Below are 18,451 nucleotides of genomic sequence, written 5' to 3'. Positions count from 1 at the left end.
TGAAAGTGTCCGGACCGGAAGGGGGTGAAAGTGTCCGGACCGGAAGGGGGTGAAAGTGTCCGGACCGGAAGGGGGTGAAAGTGTCCGGACCGGAAGGGGGTGAAAGTGTCCGGACCGGAAGGGGGTGAAAGCGTCCGGACTGGAAGGGGGTGAAAGCGTCCGGACTGGAAGGGGGGGAAAGTGTCTGGACCGGAAGGGGGGGAAAGTGTCTGGACCGGAAGGGGGGGAAAGTGTCTGGACCGGAAGGGGGGGAAAGTGTCTGGACCGGAAGGGGGGGAAAGTGTCTGGACCGGAAGGGGGGGAAAGTGTCTGGACCGGAAGGGGGGGAAAGTGTCTGGACCGGAAGGGGGGGAAAGTGTCCGGACCGGAAGGGGGGGAAAGCGTCCGGACCGGAAGGGGGGGAAAGTGTCCGGACTGGAAGTGGTTAAGTGGTTTGCTACATCCAGGTCTCCCTCACAGTAAGCGTTGTGCCCAGTTTTCATTTTAGTGATCTCATCATATTTTTTTTTTTCTATTACTAATGTACCTTAAAAAGGGTTTTATCTCCTTTCTTATTAGATTTAGTCATTTCCTCCTCTTTCTGTGCTTTGGCAGCACTGATAATGTGTTTGGGCTCCTTTTGTCTATTTTTATACTCTTCTCTGTCAGCTACACCTCCTGTTTCCTTGAATCTCCTGTATGCTGATTTTTTTTTTTCCTTTACTATCCTACTTATCTCTTTAGTGAACCATATTGGTTTTTTCTTCCGTTTTTATTCTTACTAACTATGATGTAAATGAAGAAAATGCAGCACTAGTTCTATAATAATCTCATGTCACTATAAAGTCCATATAACTTCCCAAATGAATGGAAGCAGGTGCATAAAGGGAAATGTTCGATCCAAAAAACCGTCGCCATACACCCGAAACAGATTGGCCTCTTACCGGACAATTTGACCTTACAAAGTCGGTCAACATTCGCAGCGTGATATAACATCAATACAGCAATCGATCCCCAATAAAGATCCCCTCCAGAATGAAAAGTAACTTCTCCACCTTCAATGATCTCCATATGGCAGAAAATCCCATCCTATGGTCAAGGAATGAATAAAGAGAAAAGGCAACTCGTATTTTCGTCATCAAAAAGACTTTCATCAGGAGTGTCTTTTTGATGACGAAACGCATAGGGTGGAGCCGTGTGACGTCATCGTGCTCTGCAGGGATGGCGGCCATCTTGATGGTTAGAAACATCTTATGTTACCATGCGGGTTGTCTTATATACTGATGTACGTGGAACCTAAATAAATGTATCAAATTAGATTTTCAATGCTACACATCTAGTTGCCTCCAGGATGGTAGACGTTAACAGTGCCCTCTGATTACTTACTCTTGTCGGTTTACTTCAACCTTTCAACGCATTTTTTAGAAATTCACCCATTTCGGTGAAATTAATCTTTCTGAAATCTAAAACTTATGTTTTTGGATATGATTTTTCACTTTTTATTGAATATCAAACCAAAGACATTGGTAATCGCCAAATTTTCTCCCACCTCAACATTAGACCGTCAATCCCCATTTGTCAGTAGCAGGTCTAGAATATGATCGCTTCGGGTTGGTGCTTCTATTACATCCCCGCTCCTGCTTGTAATAGCAGTTTGAGAATTCCGGTTAACCCCTCGCCTGCCGAGCACTTATACCCCCTTCCTGCCCAGGCCAATTTTCCGCTTGCAGCGCTGTTGCACTTTGAGTGACAATTGCACAGTCATGCAACCCATATGACATTTTTTTCACACAAATAGAGCTTTCTTTTGGTGGTATGCACTCTCCGCTGGGTGTTTTATTTTTTTGCGCTATAAACAAAAAAAAAGCAAACTTTTTGAAAAAAAACTTTTTTCTCTTTGTTTCTAATTTAAAATTTTGCAAACGGGTAATTTTTCTCCTTCACTGATGTGCGTTGATGAGGCTGCACTGATAGGCGGCACTGATGAGGTGGCACTGATAAGCAGCACTGATGAGGTGGCACTGATATACAACCATGATGGGCACTGATGGGTGGCACTGCTGGGCGGCACTGACTGGCGGCACTGCTGGGCACTGACTGGCAGCACCGATGGGTGGCACTGATAAGCAGCACTGATGAGCTGGCACTGATATACAACCATGATGGGCACTGATTGGTGGCACTGACTGGCAGCACTGCTGGGCACTGACTGGCAGCACCGATGGGTGGCACTGCTGGGCACAGGTGGGTGGCACTGCTGGGCACAGGTGGGTGGCACTGCTGGGCACTGACTGGCGGCACCGGTGGGTGGCACTGCTGGGCACTGACTGGCGGCACCGATGGGTGGCACTGCTGGGCACAGGTGGGTGGCACTTCTGGGCACTGACTGGCAGCACCGATGGGTGGTACTGCTGGGCACAGGTGGGTGGCACTGCTGGGCACTGACTGGCGGCACCGATGGGTGGCACTGCTGGGCACAAGTGGGTGGCACTGCTGGGCACCCATCAGCATTCTATCCAAAATGAAGAAAAAAGTTTTTCCTATAGTTCTACTTCAACCAACACTAATAAAAATGAGCATACTAGATTTTGAAAAACTGACATACGACTTTTCTTTCCTTTTTTCTTGTCTGGAGAGACACTTTGTCAGGATATTTGTCTTTGATGTGATTGATTTATAAAGTTGTACTTTTATACGTTGTGTTCTACATTGCAGCAAAAAAGATGGCAGCGCTGTTGGCTCACAGAACGAAGTTCAGATTGTGGGGATGAGTGCCACCCTACCCAATCTCGACTTGCTGGCCTCCTGGCTCAACGCAGAGCTCTATCACACCGATTTCCGTCCCGTGCCGCTAAAGGAGCGAGTTAAGATTGGCAGAACCGTGTTTGATTCCACAATGACTCCGGTGCGAGAATTTGAGCCCCTTATCCAGGTGAAGGTAAGGACAGATGTCTGGAGTAGAGGGTAGGACAGTCCATAGATGGGAATGTCGTAGGGAAGGTTAACCGCTTAGGGACCGCCTGCAGTAGATTTACTGCTGCAGGGTGGCCCCTGTGCACAGGATCACGTGTGTATGTATGTATATATATGTGTGTGTGTATATAGATATATATATATATATATATATATATATATATATATATATATCACACCACACACACACAAACACACAATCGCGATTCTGCATTTCCGCCTAGGGGGCGCGCGCGACCGCCCTATACGCGCCGCCGATCGCGGCACCCGGGTACCGGCCGGTGAGTACCAGCGATCACCGACAGGGAGGAGGGTTGCATTGCTTACAATACAGCCCTCCTCCCTGTCTGTTTGGACGCACTGCCCAGGATGGCTGAGCACAGCCATCCCGATCAAAGTGCTTACAGTGAAGCACACCCCCCCCCCCACCCCCTAGTAAAACAAAACTCAGCACACAGTTAATCCTTTGATTGCTCCCAAATGTTAACCCCTCCCTCCCCAGTGCCAGTACAGTGTCAGTGCTTGCTTTTTTTTTTAGTCTTCCCCCCCCCCCCCCCCCCTTCCCAGTGTCAGAATATCCTCCGCAGTCCCGCTATGAGTCGCTGATTGCCGCCATTATTAGTATAAAAAATAATTCCAGTATCTATACCGCCATTTGTAAACGCTATAAATTTATTTATTTCAGGTACTTATATAGCGCCGTCAATTTACGCCGCGCTTTACATATATATTGTACATTCACATCAGTCCCCGCCCCCGAGGGGTGTACAATCTAAGGTCCCTAACTCTCAAGGGGCGTACAATCTAAGGTCCCTAACTCTCAAGGGGCGTACAATCTAAGGTCCCTAACCCTCAAGGGGCGTACAATCTAAGGTCCCTAACCCTCAAGGGGTGTACAATCTAAGGTCCCTAACCCTCAAGGGGCGTACAATCTAAGGTCCCTAACTCACATTCATACATACACATACTAGGGACAATTTAGACAGGATCCAGTTAACCTCCCAGCATGTCTTTGGAGTGTGGGAGGAAACCGGAGTACCTGCAGGTAACCCATGCAACATTCAAACTCCAGGCAGGAGTTACCGTGACTGAGATTAGAACCAACGACCCCAGTGCTGCCAGGCGGAAGTGCTAACCATGTAGCCACTGTGCTGCCCATAACTTTCATGTAAACCAATTCATTTAAACGTATTGGGATTTTTTTTTTTTCTTCAAAAGACGTCGCAGAATACATTTTGGCCTAAATTTATGACGAAATTTGATTTTTAAGTTTCTTTTTTTTTTTTTTTTACTGAGTCCTATAGCAAAAAGTCCAAAATACTGTTTTTTTTAATCAAAATTGTCGGTCTTTTTTTTTTTAAATTTATAGCGCAAAAAAATAAAAAACACACATACCACCGAAAGAAAGCTCAATTCATGGGAAAAAAAAGAACGTAAATTTCATTTGGGTGCAGTGCTGCATGAACGCACAATTGTCAGTTGAAATAGCAAAAAGAGGCCCGGTCATTAAGGGGGGGGGGGGTATATCGTCTGGAGGGTGAGGGGTTAAAGACAGCCTAGAGGGAAAGGGAGGATAGCCTCAAACGAGTTAGGTTGTTTCAGAGGGAAGGATAGTCCAGAGATGGGAAAGTAGTATGGAGGAGTAAGGACAGCCTTGATGGGAGGGGGAGGATAGCCTGGAGGTGGCTGGAGCAGGGTAGGCCATGAATGAGTAAAGTCTAGTGGTGGGAATGTAATATGGAGCCTGGAGGGAAGGGGAGCTAGTCTGCAGGTTCATGTTTTGTTGTGCATTTTCATTTTTTTTATTTTATTTTTTTTTAAATCGAGTAGATAATCTAATAGAAATCCTGAAAAAATCATAGCGGTCTTTGAACCTGGACCAGAATGTGCACTACATTTGTGCCAGTAACGTCCCATTTGGTTTTTATGGTTCTTTCTATGATAGATGAGGGATGAGGTAGGTTTGCAGTCTGATTTATATACATTTGGCACAGGTTCGTGTAGCTCATACAAATACTAAGCTGTGTCCTCCCTGGCTGATATGTCCTCGCCATGTCTTTGTCTGCAGGGTGACGACGATCACATTGTCAGCCTGTGTTATGAGACCATATGGGAAGGTCACTCCATCCTGATCTTCTGTCCTTCCAAGAACTGGTGCGAGAAGCTGGCGGACACCATCGCCCGAGAGTTCTACAACCTCTGTCACAGGGCCTTGCAGGAAAAGGCAGGTGAGCTGGTGACGTCTGCATGGTAAGAACTGCAACTAGAGCGAAGGACTGATGACGGGCATGGTTCTTCCTCTCCTGATCACATGACTGCTGGAAGCACAGAGGTGAACTACTTATTGCAAGGGCGCTCAACCCGTGGACCGCGGGCTACATGTGCCTCAAACCAGGGAAGCAATGAATTCGAAGTGTTTGGCAAGATGGTACAGTCAGGTCCATAAATATTGGGACATTGACACAATTCTAACATTTTTGGCTCTATACACCACCACAATGGATTTGAAATGAAACGAACAAGATGTGCTTTAACTGCAGACTGTCAGCTTTAATTTGAGGGTATTTACATCCAAATCAGGTGAACGGTGTAGGAATTACAACAGTTTGCATATGTGCCTCCCACTTGTTAAGGGACCAAAAGTAATGGGACAATTGGCTTCTCAGCTGTTCCATGGCCAGGTGTGTGTTATTCCCTCATTATCCCAATTACAATGAGCAGATAAAAGGTCCAGAGTTCATTTCAAGTGTGCTATTTGCATTTGGAATCTGTTGCTGTCAACTCTCAAGATGCGATCCAAAGAGCTGTCACTATCAGTGAAGCAAGCCATCATTAGGCTGAAAAAACAAAACAAACCCATCAGAGAGATAGCAAAAACATTAGGCGTGGCCAAAACAACTGTTTGGAACATTCTTAAAAAGAAGGAACGCACCGGTGAGCTCAGCAACACCAAAAGACCCGGAAGACCACGGAAAACAACTGTGGTGGATGAGCGAAGAATTCTTTCCCTGGTGAAGAAAACACCCTTCACAACAGTTGGCCGGATCAAGAACACTTTCCAGGAGGTAGGTGTATGTGTGTCAAAGTCACCAATCAAGAGAAGACTTCACCAGAGTGAATACAGAGGGTTCACCACAAGATGGAAACCATTGATGAGCCTCAAAAACAGGAAGGCCAGATTAGAGTTTGCCAAACGACATGTAAAAAAGCCTTCACAGTTCTGGAACAACATCCTATGGACAGATGAGACCGACATCAACTTGTACCAGAGTGATGGGAAGAGAAGAGTATGGAGAAGGAACTGCTCATGATCCTAAGCATACCACCTCATCAGTGATCATGGTGGTGGTAGTGTCATGGCGTGGGCATGTATGGCTGCCAATGGAACTGCTTCTCTTGTATTTATTGATGATGTGACTGCTGACAGAAGCAGCCGGATGAATTGTGAAGTGTTTCGGGAATATTATCGGCTCATATTCAGCCAAATGCTTCACAACTCATTGGACGCTTCACAGTGCAGATGGACAATGACCCAAAGCAGACTGCAAAAGCAACCAAAGAGTTTTTTAAGGGAAAGAAGTGGAATGTTCTGCAATGGCCAAGTCCATCACCTGACCTGAATCCGATTGAACATTTCACTTTCTGAAGACAAAACTGAAGGGAAAATGCCCCAAGAACAAGCAGGAACTGAAGACAGTTGCAGCAGAGGCCTGGCAGAGCATCACCAGGGATGACACCCAGCGTCTGGGGATGTCTATGCGTTCCACACTTCAGGCTGTAATTGACTGCAAAGGATTTGCAACCAAGTATTAAAAAGTGAAAGTTTGATTTAGGATTATTATTCTGTCCTATTACTTTTGGTCCCTTAACAAGTGGGAGGCACATATGCAAACTGTTGTAATTCCTACACCGTTCACCTGATTTGGATGTGAATACCCTCAAATTAAAGCTGACAGTCTGCAGTTAAAGCACATCTTGTTCATTTCAAATCCATTGTGGTGGTGTATAGAGCCAAAAATGTTAGAATTGTGTCCATGTCCCAATATTTATGGACCTGACTGTATATCACACCGAGTGTGGCACACAGATTGAGTGGAGATTATTCACCTTTATGTTGGCGTGGAGGTAGAAGCACAATGTACCACATATGGTGGGAGTGTTCTAGAATACAAGAGTATTGGGGGAAAATAGTAAACTTGATTCAGAAAATTACAGAGGTTGATATTCTAGTAGACCCAGAGACTTGCCTTTTTCATAGTACTAAGCTGTCAGTTAAATACAACGAACCCCTTCCGGTGTGGACGCAATCAGGTACCCAATGGCTGTAGGCCTTAATAAAGGCCATCCAGTGACCAAGAATGTATCCAAGCCCAGACACTCTCGCAGGAGTGGGCGCCTGACAAAGCACACCAAATTTGTCCGTGACATGATACGTGAAGTATGTGGTTTTGCCCCATATGAAAGACGTGCCATGGAGTTGCTCAAAGTGTCAAAGGACAAAAGAGCTCTTTAGTTCATCAAAAAAAGGATTGGAACTCACATCAGGGCTAAGAGAAAGAGAGAAGAACTCAGCAATGTGTTGGCTGCCATGAGAAAGGCTGCAGCCAAGAAAGATTAATCTGTAAAGTGAAATCCGTAATTAAACATTTAAATAAAAAAAAACACAAAAAAATAAAAAAAATACAACGAATCTGGTTTATTGTACTATTTGAATGCAGCAAAGGGACCGATACCCAAGTACTGGAGGAGACAGGAGGTGCCGAAAATAAAGGACTGGGTGGATCAAATATGTAAATTGGAGGAACTTTATCATTTGAATGAAGATAAGATGGAGAGTCACCATACAAGATGGAACAAATGGGAGGAATTCAAAAAGTCAAGGCTAGCCTTAGAGGTTATGGGGGAATAACATAGAATAATATGGAAATACAGCTGCAAGAAAAAGTATGTGAACCCCTTGGGATTCCGTGGAGTTTTGCATGAATTGGGCATAAAATGTGCTCTGAACGTCATCTAAGTCACAACAATAGAAGAACACAGTCTGCTGAACATAATACTACACAAACATTAGATGTTGCCATGGTTTAATTGCACATAACATGTAAACATTCACAGTGCAGGGAGGAAAAAGTATGTGAACCTTTGGACTTAATAACTGGTTGACCCTCCTTTGGCAGCAATAACCTCAACCGAACGTTTCCTGTAGTTGCAGATCAGACCTGCACAACGATCTGGAGTCATTTTGGACCACTCCTCTTCACAAAACTGTTTCAGTGTAGCAATATTCTTGGGATGTCTGGTGTGAATCGCTCTCTTAAGGTCATGCCACAGCATTTCAATGGGGTTGAGGTCAGGACTCTGACTGGGCCACTCCAGAAGGCGTATTCTGTGCTGTTGCAGCCATTGTTTTGTTGAATGACTTGTATGCTTTGGGTCATTGTCCTGTTGCATCACCCATCCTCTGCGGAGCTTCAGTTGGCGGACAGATGGTCGTACGTTTTCCTGCAAAATGTCTTGATAAACTCTGGAATTCATTTTCCCATCAATGACAACAATCCGTCCAGGCCCTGAGGCAGCAAAGCAGCCCCAAACCATGATGCTCCCTCCGCCATGTTTCACAGTGGGGATGAGGTTTTGATGTTGGTGTGCTGTGCCTTTTTTTCTCCACACATAGTGTTGTGTGTTCTTCCCAAACAACTCAATCTTGGTTTCATCTGTCCACAGTATATTTTGCCAGCAGTGCTGTGGAACATCCAGGTGCTCTTTTGCAAACTTCAAACGTGCTGCAATCTTCTTTTTGGCCAGCAATGGCTTCCTCCGTGGTGTCCTCCCATGTACTCCATTCTTGTTTCATGTTTTCCTTATTGTAGATGTGTCAACAAAAATGTTAGCATGTGCCAGAGATTTCTGTAGGTCTTTAGCTGACACTCTGGGATTCTTTTTTACCTCATGCAGCATTCTGCGCTGTGCTCTTGCAGTCATTTTTACAGGACGACCACGCCTAGGGAGAGTAGCAACAGTGCTAAACTTTCTCCATTTGTAGACAGTCTGTCTTACCATGGACACATGAACATCAAGGCTTTTGGAGATACTTTTGTAACCCTTTCCAGCTTCATGCAAGTCAACAATTCTTGATCGTAGGTCTTCTGAGAGCTCTTTTGTGCGAGGCATGGTTCACATTAGACAGTGCTTCTTGAAACCAGTAAACCCAAAACAGGTGTGTGTTTTTTAAGGGCAGGACAGCTGTCAGCAACACATCCAATATCATCACACTGATTGGAGTCAAGGCTGGCTCACTCCTGGCTCCAATTAGCTCTGGGAGAAGTCATTAAGCTAGGGCATCACATACTTTTTCCTCCCTGCACCGTGAATGTTTACATGTTATGTGCAATTAAACCATGGCAACATCTAATGTTTGTGTAGTATTATGTTCAGCAGACTGTGTTCTTCTATTGTTGTGACTTAGATGACGTTCAGAGCACATTTTATACCCAATTCATGCAAAACTCCACGTAATCCCAAGGGGTTCACATACTTTTTCTTGCAACTGTATATTTTGTTCTTCTTTTATAGGGATTACGATCTCCAGAAATGAACTGGAAAATGCAGAGCAGAAGGGGTCAGGGATTGGATGGGGATGGGTGGTATATACAGTAGGTAGGGGGGGGGGGGGGGAGGATGAAACGATAAATGATAATATGCTAAAGTTTTAATGAGTGTGTTTGTATAACTTGTCTGTCTGAAAAATTCATAAATATTTAAATAAATAAAAAAAACCAGGGAAGCACATGCCCAGGGTTGACAACTTATTGATCGCGATCTGGGTTTGCCAACCTTTTTATCCCGAAGCATCAGAGGGCCAGGTGATAAATTGTTGGTGGCAGCGGATCGAGCAGGAGCTGCATAAGCCGATCTTCTCCTGCAGCACCAGCACTCTGCCTCCATATAGAGCAGGCTGGAGAGCGATGCCAGCAGCAGCTGCAAGAGGAAAAGGTCAGTGTATCAAACAACACATACACAGGGCATAGCTTTTGCAGCGGGTATATTAGCACCTGTAAAAGGGGTAACTATTAGGGTGCTTTCATACTGATCCGCAGATGCAGCACAGAGCACCTGCGGGTTGGCTGCACTGAGCCATAGACTTCTATTCTATCCTGTGGATGTGGTGCACTTTCTGAAAGCAGGAGTTTCGGTGCGCTGTCGGCGCACCACACCCACAAGAAGTCTATGGCAAAGTGCAGCTAACCTGCACCGTGTTAGACTTCTAGTTTGCAGTTCTGCTAGGCTAGTTTATAGTTGTGGTTTGAAGGGGGGGGGCGATAAAACCCCATAGTTCATTGTGGCTCGTGACCGGTTACCAAATCACTTAAAGCAGAACTCCACTCAAAAGGGGAATTTCCACTATAAGACTTTGTCCCCCGCTCACCATTAAGGATTGGCACCTTTGGGAAGTGGGTACCCGAATTTGACAGGTACCTGCTCCCACTTCTGCTGCGATCGCCTAGGCCAGGAGTAGGCAACCTGAGAGCCGCAGGACTACAAGTTCCATCATGCCTCTGCAAGTCATAGCTGTAACTGCCAGTTTTGTAATCTTTGCAATGCCTCATGGGAAACGTAGTTCCACAACAGCTAGAGAGCCACAGGTTGCCTACCCGTGGCCTAGGCGATCGGAAGCGAAAGTTGTCCCCCGCTCCTTCCCCGTAGTCTTCTGGGACACGTGACAGGTCCCAGAAGACTACGGGGCCGTTCCCACTTCCGCTGCAATCGCCTAGGCTAGGGGTAGACAACCTGCAGCTCTCCCTGCCTCAGTACCCCTCTCAAGAGTATTCAGCCCTAATGCAAGCAGTGGACTGGCTCTTGAGAGGAGATATGTAACTGAACTGAACCTCTTCACTCGGCATCCATTATGTATTCAATTGCAGCCTTATGATAGGCTATGTATCTCTTTCTATTCATAAGCAGGTGCACCTAAGTTGTCCTCTGGATGTACCTAAGTTGTCCTCTGGATGTACCTAAGTTGTCCTCTGGATGTACCTAAGTTGTCCTCTGGATGTACCTAAGTTGTCCTCTGGATGTACCTAAGTTGTCCTCTGGATGTACCTAAGTTGTCCTCTGGATTTACCTAAGTTGTCCTCTGGATGTACGTGGCCCTGTATATCAAGTTTCACTTACTACTGGCAATTAATTAAAATTAATTTTTATAACAAGAAACTTAACTTAAGAAATGAGTGGATTAGGAACATGAAGAATAATCAGGAGGAAGCATTCTTTGGGTTACCTGGTAGAGTGATGACTGCCCTCCCTAGTTTGCTTTTTACAGTGTCTTCATCTCTATTTTCTCCACTAGATGGCAGCTGAACACCACTAAGTATTCCAGCTACACTCTTATGGCGAAGTATTGAGCGTAACTGTGACCAAGGCTGGCCCCGTAGACCAAGGCTGGCCCCGTAGACCAAGGCTGGCCCCGTAGACCAAAGCTGCCCATAGACAGGTTGGCTTGTTTTTTTGTTTTTTTTTCCGCTGAAAAAAGAAAAAAAAAACCTAGTAGATTCCTCTATCCACACAAAGTGGGTGGATGAATCTCCCCACTGTGACATTACCATGCCTGGATCTGCCGTTGTCAGAATGCACTGATCATTGGCTGCAGCCGCTGATTAGTGCAGCTGATTTTCCAGCATGTCCCTACAACACAAGTCTATGAAACAATTGACTTCTGTTGAGTAGGGACAGCCTCACACCCATCGATATTCAGCCTGCTGAACCTGCCAGATTTCTATTCATCTATGGTCAGCTTAAGTCCATCCAGAAGATAGTCTCACCACACCACCATTCTAAGCATAGTATGGCAACTTGTATTCTCTATTGTATTCCACATGTTCTAATTCTTTGTTTTCTTCTCTATCCCTCCTTTCATCTACCCCTCCTCTGTCGTCTGCCCCTCCTCTGTCGTCTGCCCCTCTCTTTCTCTCCCCTTCCCTTCTCTGTTTTCTTCTCCTTTTCTCTTTTCTTCTCCTTTTCTCATTTTTTCACCTTTTTCCCTTCTCTTCGCCTTTTTCCCTTCTCTTCGCCTTTTTCCCTTCTCTTCGCCTTTTTCCCTTCTCTTCGCCGTTTTCCCTTCTCTTCGCCGTTTTCCCTTCTCTTCGCCGTTTTCCCTTCTCTTCGCCGGTTTCCCTTCTCTTCGCCGTTTTCCCTTCTCTTCGCCGTTTTCCCTTCTCTTCGCCGTTTTCCCTTCTCTTCACCTTTTTCCCTTCTCTTCACCTTTTTTCCCTTCTCTTCACCTTTTTCCCTTCTCTTCACCTTTTCCCTTCTTGTTCTTTTTTTCTTTTTCTTCCTCTTTCTCTTTTCTTCTCCCTTTCCATTCTCTTCTCCTTTCCATTCTCTTCTCCTTTCCATTCTCTTCTCCTTTCCATTCTCTTCTCCTTTCCATTCTCTTCTCCTTTCTCTTCTCCTCTCATTTCCTTTCCCTTCGCTTCTCCTTGTTCTTTTTTTTCTTTTCCTTTCTCTTCTCTCTTTTTTCTCTTCTCTTCTCTCCTCTCCTCTCTTCTCCTCTCCTCTCCTCTTTTCTCTTCTCTCCTCTTCTCTCCTCTTCTCCTTCTCTTCTCCTTCTCTTCTCCTTCTCTTCTCCTCTTCTTCTTCTCCTTCTCTTCTCCTCTTCTTCTTCTCCTTCTCTTCTCCTCTTCTTCTTCTCCTTCTCTTCTCCTTCTCTTCTCCTCTTCTTCTTCTCCTTCTCTTCTCCTTCTCTTCTCCTTCTCTCCTCTCCTCTCCTCTCTCCACTCTTCTTCTCTCTCCTCTTCTCCCTTCCATTCCCTTCCCTCCTCTCCTCTCTCCTCCCTTCTCTCTTCTCTTCTCTCCTTTCCCTTTGCTTCTCCTTGCTCTGTTTTTTCTTTTTCTTCCTCTTTCTCTTCTCCTTTCTCTTCTCCTTCCCCTTCTCTCGTCTCTATCTTTTTTGTTCTTAAATCTTGCTTTCACTTTTTGGTCTCTATTTCTGCCTCTTTTTTTGTTCTCTCTCTCCTCTCTCTCTCTCCTCTCTCTCTCCCCTCTCTCCTCTCTCTCTCCCCTCTCTCCTCTCTCTCCCCTCTCCCCCTCTCTCCTCCCCCTCTCCCCCTCTCTCCTCCCTCTCTCCTCTCTCTCTCCTCTCTCTCTGCTCTCTCTCTGCTCTCTCTCTCCTCTCTCTCCTCTCTCTCTCTCCTCTCTCTCTCCTCTCTCTCTCCTCTCTCTCTCTCCTCTCTCTCCTCTCTCTCCCATCTCTCTCTCCTCTCCCCCCCCCACCCTTTCTTTCTCTTCTTTCCTCCCTTTTCTTTCTTCTCTTTCTCTCCCTCTTGGAAGGTGGCTGTCAGGAACCCAGCATATCTCCAGTATCTCTGGACAAGGATGGCATTCAGGACGTGGTTGGTCAGTTGAAGCGTTGCCCGTCGGGATTAGATGTCATTCTGGGACGCACCGTGCCTTGGGGGGTGGCTTTCCACCATGCCGGTATTCATTTTTTTTTCTTTTATCCATGTTTATTATCCAACTGTTAGAAAAAAAAACTTGCAATTTTTGAATTGTTTACATCCATGAGATTCTCCGTTGCCGTTTTTTTATCCTGTCGCACGCGTCTGATGATCTGCTATGTAACACGTTTCCATATTCCCAGGTCTGACCTTCGATGAGCGGGATATCATAGAAGGAGCCTTCCGCCAGGGCATCGTGCGTGTTTTGGCAGCCACTTCCACCTTGTCCTCCGGAGTGAACCTTCCGGCACGTCGGGTCATCATTAGAACCCCGCTCTTCAATGGACGACTTTTGGATATTCTCACCTACAAGCAGATGGCTGGGAGAGCCGGCAGGAAAGGAGTTGATACCGAGGGTGAGTGACAGACCTATATTCCACTTCAAATGCAGCTAAACATCAGTTGGCATCTGCAAAATGTTTTAACATTTCGACAATTACAGTATATAAGATTTATAAATGGCGTCTAAAACAAATTTGGAAATTAAACCCCAATTTCATCCAACACTTTACAGTAGGCAAGTGTTAGAACCTCTGTCAGCTGTTTACTTGCAATCTGTATTCCCAGTGAGGTTCCTGTCTGGACAGAAAGTGAGGGGAAATCTCTTCAATAGGCACACGGCACAATTCACTAAGCGGTATCTTACCGGATCCCAGTGTGCAGTAGGATCCCGCATAGCATTTTTTTAAAAAAAAGTTTGAATTCACAAAAAAAAACTACTAAAATACCGCATTAGTTATTTGATCAAATCATGCGGTATTTTAGTAGTGAAAACCCTTCGGTCTGGTATGGATTTTAAGGGGAACCCCCACGCCAAACTTAAAAAAAAAAAAATGGCGTGGAGGTCCCCCCCCCAAAATCCATACCAGACCCTTATCCGTGCATGCAGCCTGTCAGGTCAGAAAAGGGGGGGGATGATGAGCGAATCTTTGACAAGTTCTTTATTAAAAGAAGAAAAATAAAAGAATGTTTCCCAATGTAGATCCAACGTCAATCAAAAAAAAAACAAAGGCTACGCCCCCGACGCTGGCTCCCGATGTCGGACTACTCCGCTAGCTTGACAGTTCTTCAATATGAAAGGGGAGGGTCACACAGTGACATCACATGAGGCATAGCATTTTTTTAAAAAAAGTTTGAATTCACAAAAAAAGCTACTAAAATATAGCATGAGTTATTTGATCAAATCGTGCGTTATTTTAGTAATGAAAACCCTTCGGGTCTGGTATGGATTTTGAGGGGAACCCCTACGCCAAACTTAAAAAAAAAATGGAGTGGAAGTCCCCCCCCAAAATCTATATTAGACCCTTATCTGAGCATGCGGCCTGGCAGATCAGAAAAGGAGGGGGGATGATGACAAGTTCTTTATTAAAAGAAGGAAAATAAAAGAGTGCTTCCCAAAGTAGATCCAACGTCAATCACGATGCATGCTGCTACCTGAAAAAAAAAAAAAAAAAAAGCTCCACCTCCAACATTGGCTCCTGCCGTCTGACTACTCCGCTGGCTTGACAGTTCTTCAATATGAAAGGGGCGAGCTCACACATTGACATCACATGTGGCCCCGCCCCTTGTGACATCATTGACCCAGCATACCCCAGTTGATGGCGACACAAGGGGTGGAGTCACACGTGTAATGTCACCGGGTAGCCCCTCCCCTTACATATCCTTTTGATCCATACCAGGTCACATGCCCTCAACATGGGGAGGGACAAGGGCCACATGCCTTCAACATGTTGATGGGGACAAGGGCCTCTTCCCCACAACCCTAGCCTGTGGTTGTGGAGGTCTATGGGCAGAGGGCCTATCGGAATCTGGAAGCGCCCTTTATGAAAGGGGCCCCCAGATTCCGGCCCCCTACATCTATGTGAATGAGTATGGAGTACATGGTAACGCTACCCATTCACAGAAAAAAAACTGTAGTGTGAAAAAAGACAGGAGGCAGGCTTTATCAACTCCTTTATTAAAAGGAGAAAAATAAAAGTATGTCACACGTGTAATGTCACTGGGTGGCCCCTCCCCTTACATATCCTTCTGAACCATACCAGGTCACATGCTCTCAACATGTTGATGTGGACAAAGGCCTCTTCCCCACAACCCTGGCCTGTGGTTGTGGGGGTCTGTGGGCAGGGGGCTTATCGGAATCTGGAAGCACCCTTTACCAAGGGGGCCCCCAGATTCCGGCCCCCTACCTCTATGTGAATGAGTATGGGGTACATGGTACAGCTACCCATTCAAAAAAAAACTGTAGTGTGAAAAAAGACAGGAGACAGTCTTTGACAAATCCTTTATTAAAAGGAGGAAAATAAAAGTAGATCCATTGTCCGCCGCCAACCCGAAAAAAGATGAACAAAACAAAAAACTAAACAAAACAAAAAACTAAACAAAACAAAAAAAAAAAGGTCTGCTGGCTCCCGCCCATGGACGCCATCCCAGAACTAGCCGACTGCGCTGAAGCTGTCTTTGGCTATAGCGCAGTTGGGAACTGGTTAACAGAAGTCAATGCAAGTCGCAATGAAATCGAGGAAAAAAAAGCAGGAGCTATTTTTGAAATCGCGCTTCTTCAAATCGCACTTATTAAGACAGTTCCGTAGAAATACATTAGATACAAGTTCAGGTGTGATTTGTAAATCGCATTGCGCACCGGTGAGAACCAAGGCTAAAGGTCATTTACTCCTCGTTGCTTTGAGGTGTTAATATCAAGATGGTTGAACCCTATTTTTTTGTTTGTATTTTTTCTATGTCTGCAGGTGAGAGCATACTTGTGTGTAAGCCTTCTGAGAGGGCGAAGGGCATCAGCTTGCTGCAGGGGTCGCTGAAGCCGGTGCAGAGCTGTCTTCTGCGGAAGGAGGGCGCTGGAGTGACGAGCAGCATGATCCGAGCGATCCTGGAGGTGAGGCAATTCCTGCCAGAGTCTCATAGGCTTGATGAACAATTTTGAATACCTGCGTTGGGCCAGCTAGTCGTTCTGTGATTGGACAAGATGGAGAGGAGGGGCAGGGGTAGTCTTATCAATCACTGAGAATGATGTAAGATGTTCCCTAATTAGCAGCCATGCTAAGTTGTGGTGATTACTATGCAGAAGGGCAGTCGCTGGGCATGGCACCTTGAACACCGCTGCTGCTATGGTAGCCCATACTGCTGGGGTAATTCTGTCATATTTGCACGCTGCATTAATATCTTCATTTAAAAAAAACAAAGATTCGATATAGAAAGTGCAAAATTAGATATAAAACATCAGTTTATACATATCAAAAAATAAAATCTGCAATGATCCATAAGGTTTGCTTTCTTCCCCTTAACCCCTTGGCGCCGGTGCCTCCCGGCCCTTTAAGGATTTCAGAAGCCGGGAGCCGGGGCGGGGTTTAGAGTCATGTGACCGCCGTCACGGCGGTCACATGATCGGGAAAGGTCCCAGTCGAAAGAGGAGATCGGGACCTTTCCGTGAGTACCGGACATGTGTGCTGGGAGCGGGCAGGGCGCGCGCTCTCGGCACATATGTTCTTTTTTAATAGAACGCAAATGTGCGGCCGCTTTGCGTTTAGTTGGCGTGAAGAGCTTAAAGAATTAGTGCGCTTTCAGCTGTTGTACTTTATTCTTGTTTTCTGTCAGGTCTGCTTTGTAAATTACAAGACGTACTGTACCTGATTTTCTAAAAAAACAAACAAACAAAAAACAGGAGGTTTGAACCCTTCAGCCTGGAAGCTGTGTGCTTAACCTCTTCCCGTCCAGCCCATGTTCATAAACGGCCGTACGGGAGCGCTGCCGATGCGAGTGGACATTTCTAAACGTCCCTATGCGTGCTTCCTGGGAGTGCGCTGCACCGCGATTGTACTAAATTGCAGCTTTTTAGATTTAACCACTTCCTGTCTGGCCCATGCACATAAACGGCTGGACGGGAGCAGTGCCGGAGCGGGTTGACGTTTCTAAACATCACCCGCATGAACTGCCTGTGCACGCACCCTGGGAGCGCACGGCACCGCGATCCGATCCTGAGGACACAGCATAACACCAGTCGCTGTACAGGACCTCTGTGTGAGGTCCGGATTCATGTGATCACTGATTGGCCAATCAGTGATCACATAAATAGTAGTAAACAAGATGTCACTTGTGACATCATTGCTTACTACGTGTGAAATCCGTGAATGATCACAGAGATCACATGGTACAGGGCTATTCACAACAGCCTTGTACCATGTAACAAGCTGTGACCAATCACAGCTCACACAGTAGTTCTCAATGGCTGCAAGAATGCAGCCAGAGAGAAGGAGAAATGATTGCTTTTACAGCCTTTTGGGTGTAAAAGCAATCGGTGTAAAAAAAAAAAAAATCTTCATCACCCCCCACAAGTAGTACAGTGTCACCATGGTGACACTGTACTGCTAGGGTGACAGTATGTTAAAAAAAAAAAACATAAATAATAATATAAAAAAATTAAAAATGTAAACAAAATTTAGGAAAAATTATAATTTTTGGTTATAAACTACTGTTGGGTTGGTTTTTTTTATTACTAAAAAGATAGCTGAATAAGATTTATGAAGAAAGATTATTTATTTGCAAAATTTTATAAGAAAAACACTTTTTCATTTATATAGAAACAAAAATAAAAATCCCAGTGGTGAATAAATACAACCAAAATTAAGTTTTATCTGTCTCAAAAAAAAATGCTGAAAATTTCATATGGGTACAGTGTGGCATGACTGCGCAATTGTCATTCAAAGTGCGACAGCGCTGAAAGCTGAAAATTGGCCTGGGCAGGAAGGGGGTGAAAGTGTCCGGACTGGAAGGGGGGGGAAGTGTCTGGACTGGAAGGGGGGGAAGTGTCTGGACTGGAAGGGGGGGAAGTGTCTGGACTGGAAGGGGGGGAAAGTGTCCAGACTGGAAGGGGGGGAAAGTGTCCGGACTGGAAGGGGGGTGAAAGTGTCCGGACTGGAAGGGGGGGAAAGCGTCCGGACTGGAAGGGGGGTGAAAGCGTCCGGACTGGAAGGGGGGTGAAAGCGTCCGGACTGGAA

The 18,451-nt window shown here is 45.6% G+C and overlaps 1 protein-coding gene and 1 pseudogene across 1 annotated transcript in view; both read left to right on the top strand.

The window, feature by feature from the left end:
- LOC149427336 (DNA polymerase theta-like) overlaps positions 1-16,332 on the top strand; it is a gene marked incomplete at its 3' end in the record, with an annotated part of 39,139 nt that extends 22,807 nt beyond the window's left edge. The window contains exons 6-10 of the mRNA XM_089668116.1: positions 2,695-2,917; positions 5,021-5,180; positions 13,279-13,425; positions 13,589-13,801; positions 16,190-16,332. Of these exons, the coding sequence (XP_089524242.1) occupies positions 2,695-2,917; positions 5,021-5,180; positions 13,279-13,425; positions 13,589-13,801; positions 16,190-16,332 (886 nt within the window). The remainder of the gene's footprint in view (positions 1-2,694; positions 2,918-5,020; positions 5,181-13,278; positions 13,426-13,588; positions 13,802-16,189) is intronic.
- Positions 7,261-7,598, top strand: LOC149427337 (large ribosomal subunit protein eL36 pseudogene; annotated as a pseudogene).
- Positions 16,333-18,451: the final 2,119 nt, after the last annotated feature.

The sequence above is a fragment of the Staurois parvus genome, unplaced genomic scaffold (assembly GCF_062004578.1).
Source record: "Staurois parvus isolate SC_StPar_1 unplaced genomic scaffold, SC_StPar_1.0 ptg003859l, whole genome shotgun sequence".
NCBI classification, from domain to species: Eukaryota; Metazoa; Chordata; class Amphibia; order Anura; family Ranidae; genus Staurois; species Staurois parvus.
Note: the sequence above shows the minus strand (reverse complement) of the source record. Positions and strands in the feature narration are given on the sequence as shown.